The 2,967-nt window shown below is 45.7% G+C and overlaps 1 protein-coding gene across 1 annotated transcript in view; it reads right to left on the reverse strand.

The window, feature by feature from the left end:
* Window positions 1-217: 217 nt before the first annotated feature.
* hif1an (hypoxia inducible factor 1 subunit alpha inhibitor) overlaps window positions 218-2,967 on the reverse strand; it is an 8,771-nt gene continuing 6,021 nt past the window's right edge. Inside the window, exons 4-8 of the mRNA XM_069692754.1 lie at window positions 2,837-2,967; window positions 2,299-2,405; window positions 1,587-1,650; window positions 1,383-1,493; window positions 218-1,022 (exon numbers count right to left, since the gene is read on the reverse strand). The exon at window positions 2,837-2,967 is cut by the window's right edge and continues 15 nt beyond it. Of these exons, the coding sequence (XP_069548855.1) occupies window positions 966-1,022; window positions 1,383-1,493; window positions 1,587-1,650; window positions 2,299-2,405; window positions 2,837-2,967 (470 nt within the window). The 3' untranslated portion in view covers window positions 218-965. The remainder of the gene's footprint in view (window positions 1,023-1,382; window positions 1,494-1,586; window positions 1,651-2,298; window positions 2,406-2,836) is intronic.

A 2,967-nucleotide genomic window follows, 5' to 3' on the forward strand; every position in this document is an offset into this window, starting at 1 on the left:
CCGTAGTCAATCTTTGAAGTGCTCCGCGAAACACGGGAACTTACTGTACTTTCTTTTTGATTCTTAACATTAACCGAGTTTGCATTAAAAGTTGCAGTGAGTGTTGTAGCTTATGTTCTCCCTCTGCGGAACAGCACATCCAATAAAGTACAAATCAAACAAGCAAAAAAAAAAAAAGAATTTCAAAAACAAGAAGCAATCACTCTTTGTTTTTAAAAAAAAAAAAAAAAAAAAACTTAGCTGATAGCAGCCACATATTCCTTCTACTAAATGTGAGCCCCTTTTTCACACCTATACATTTTTTATTTTTTTTTAAATCATATTTCGCCACTATTTTTAAAAGTCTGTGCCAATGCCATCTTCACTGGTCACAACCTGTAGCCATGTCATTAGTACACGCAGAGGTAATGGAGATCAATATTTCCAAAACTCGGCTGTAAAGTCATAATGACAAAAGATGGAAAATACAATACGACCGTTCCAAATTTACAGCCGCAGCTGTGGTATTCCATAGTTATACTAGTGCGTACTGTATATACACGATACTACCCCTTCACGCATCCATTAGTGGTCAACATATTGAGGTTTCTCCAGAAAGGTACCGATCCCAGACAATTCTCATCAAAGCCAGCGGCTCGAGTTGTCCGAGAGAACACTGATTGACATAAATACACGTTGATTAATGCCAAATTAGGCCTTGCCCTTTAACAACGAAAGAAAAACTTCAAGTAGGTCGAGTTCCCATCAGTTAGTCACACGTTTCTTGTGTACTTCTTGTATTTTCAATGACAACGGCACTCCGAGACGACTGAAGCTGAATGGTTTCAAGATGGCCGCTTGTTGCCATGCAATGATTCGTAGCTCCAAAGACAGAAACACACGCACGCACACACACACACACACACACACACACACACACACACAGCAGTGTCAGTCCCAGTCCCGCATGCATACAGGATGGGGCTCTAGCTGAGATCCTGGTCATATCGCCCCTTGATCATCGTTTTCAGTAAAGGTCCGACCTACAGAAAAACAAAAAGGATTTTTTTATTATTATTTGTGTGTGTGTGTAGGATGAGCTGCTTCACAGAGACGGGCGTATTACGTTGTTTTACTCACCGTCCCGGACCGCATATATCCGTCCTTCGTACTAAATCAGGTACGCCATAAATATTCGCGGTAATTGGGTTGCTGGGAGGGTCAGCGTGCCCCGGGGATTTGGCGCAACAGCTGACCCAAATGCGGATCCGATTGAATTTTTTTTTTTTTTTTTTTTTCTAGAAACGGGGCAGCGTGAATCACGCGAGTGCGCGACCGCCGCAGCCGGCGCACCGACGACAGGGACGGCCGTCAAGAGACGGCAGGAGGTCGAGTGCTCTCACCTCGTGTGGATCTCCGAGGGCTTCTCCCAACATCTTCTCAATGTTTCTCATGATGGCCACCTTCTGGTGGGCCCGCAGAGGGTACTCTATCCTCTTCGGGGTCGGGGCGCCCTGAACAAAAGAGTCAAAATAGCTCAGCGATCACGAGGGACGTGCCGCGGCAAAGATAACACCGATCGATCACCGGGACTCAAATATACATACTTTGTACCAGAAGTTTACAGTGATCGTTACTCCACCGTTCAACAGTGATTCAATGTGATGCCACCTGAAGTAAAGAAAAAAAAAAAGATGTCAGTCACTACATTCATGAAACTGTAGAAAAGAAACAGCAAATTCCTTATTATTGTTATTATTATTATTATTATTATTATTACCCATTAAGGGCAACATCATAAATGTAAATGAAAGATTGTTTTTGACAAACTGAAAGGCAGCGTAAGACGCGAAGACGAGGATGAATTTGTCGGCACCCTCCGAAGTGACCTGGAATTGCTGCGAAACGGACCGAGGTCCGCCGTTGTTCATCGATTCAACAGAATATTTTAAATAATTAAAAAGAAAAAATGAAATGGGCAAAAGTTGACTGCAGGGGAAAATGCTTGTTGCGCAACCTTAAGGAGGCGATCGCTGTAAGCGAGTTGTTGTTTTTGTTTGTGTTTTTTTTTGACAGCGCCGACGTCTGCCGGTCCCGGGCCGACGGATGAGACGCGGCGAGCGAAACGAGTCGGTGGGCAATCCTCGGGACGGCTCGTCGAAGCGGTTAAATCGAAGTGCGTCGCGCTGAAAACGCTCCCGGCGTCCGAGGCCTCCGTGCCCCGAGAGATCGCCGGCTTTTCCCGCGCGAGCGAATCGAGTTTGCGGGCAGCATTTAAAAAAAAAAAAGAAAGAAAGCCGACACAGAAGCGCCTCTTACCAATACATCGGGATGTAAAGCACGTCTCCGGGGCCCACGACGGCCTCGTAGCCGACGACGTTTTTAAAATCAGGAAACCTCTCGTAGTCAGGGTTATCGAAATCAACCTAGAAGTGATGTAAAAAAAAAAAAGACATATAGATTCGTTGCAAAACACGACTGTACCACATGCATCGGTCTTTATTCCATATAAACAGACATTTCTGACTTGCATAAACATCACCCGTTTGTTTTTTTGTTGTTTTTTTTTTTTTACTCAAAGTATATCCTTAATTCAGCGTGACCGCGCATTTGGGATTTCACCCGAGCGGCAACCGGCGGGCGACGGCACCCGTTGGTCTGGGAACGGCGGTCGTGAAGCCGAAACGCAGCTTTCCGAAGGTTATTTTGAAGATTGACGACGGGGGTTGTTAATGATATAAATAATAAGCGGGGAGCGACTTTCAGCCAGACAGGACCGAGACAACTCGCGGACAGGTTGCGTTGACTCGAGAATTTTTCTGGAGCTCTTCTTTCGATTTCGCCGCGTACGACTTACCTGGCTCTGTCTGTCGCAGGGGTGGTGGACGGGATACGGATAGAGACACTCAAACTGGTCCGGGGGGAAGAGGATGCACCTCTTGTGGCCTTTGATCTGCGCGAAGAAGTTCTGCTGCTCGTCGTAATGCG

Source organism: Brachyistius frenatus, unplaced genomic scaffold (genome assembly GCF_029030835.1).
Source record: "Brachyistius frenatus isolate BFR_SWC_R1_liver_20210118 unplaced genomic scaffold, ASM2903083v1 Contig_13, whole genome shotgun sequence".
NCBI classification, from domain to species: domain Eukaryota; kingdom Metazoa; phylum Chordata; class Actinopteri; family Embiotocidae; genus Brachyistius; species Brachyistius frenatus.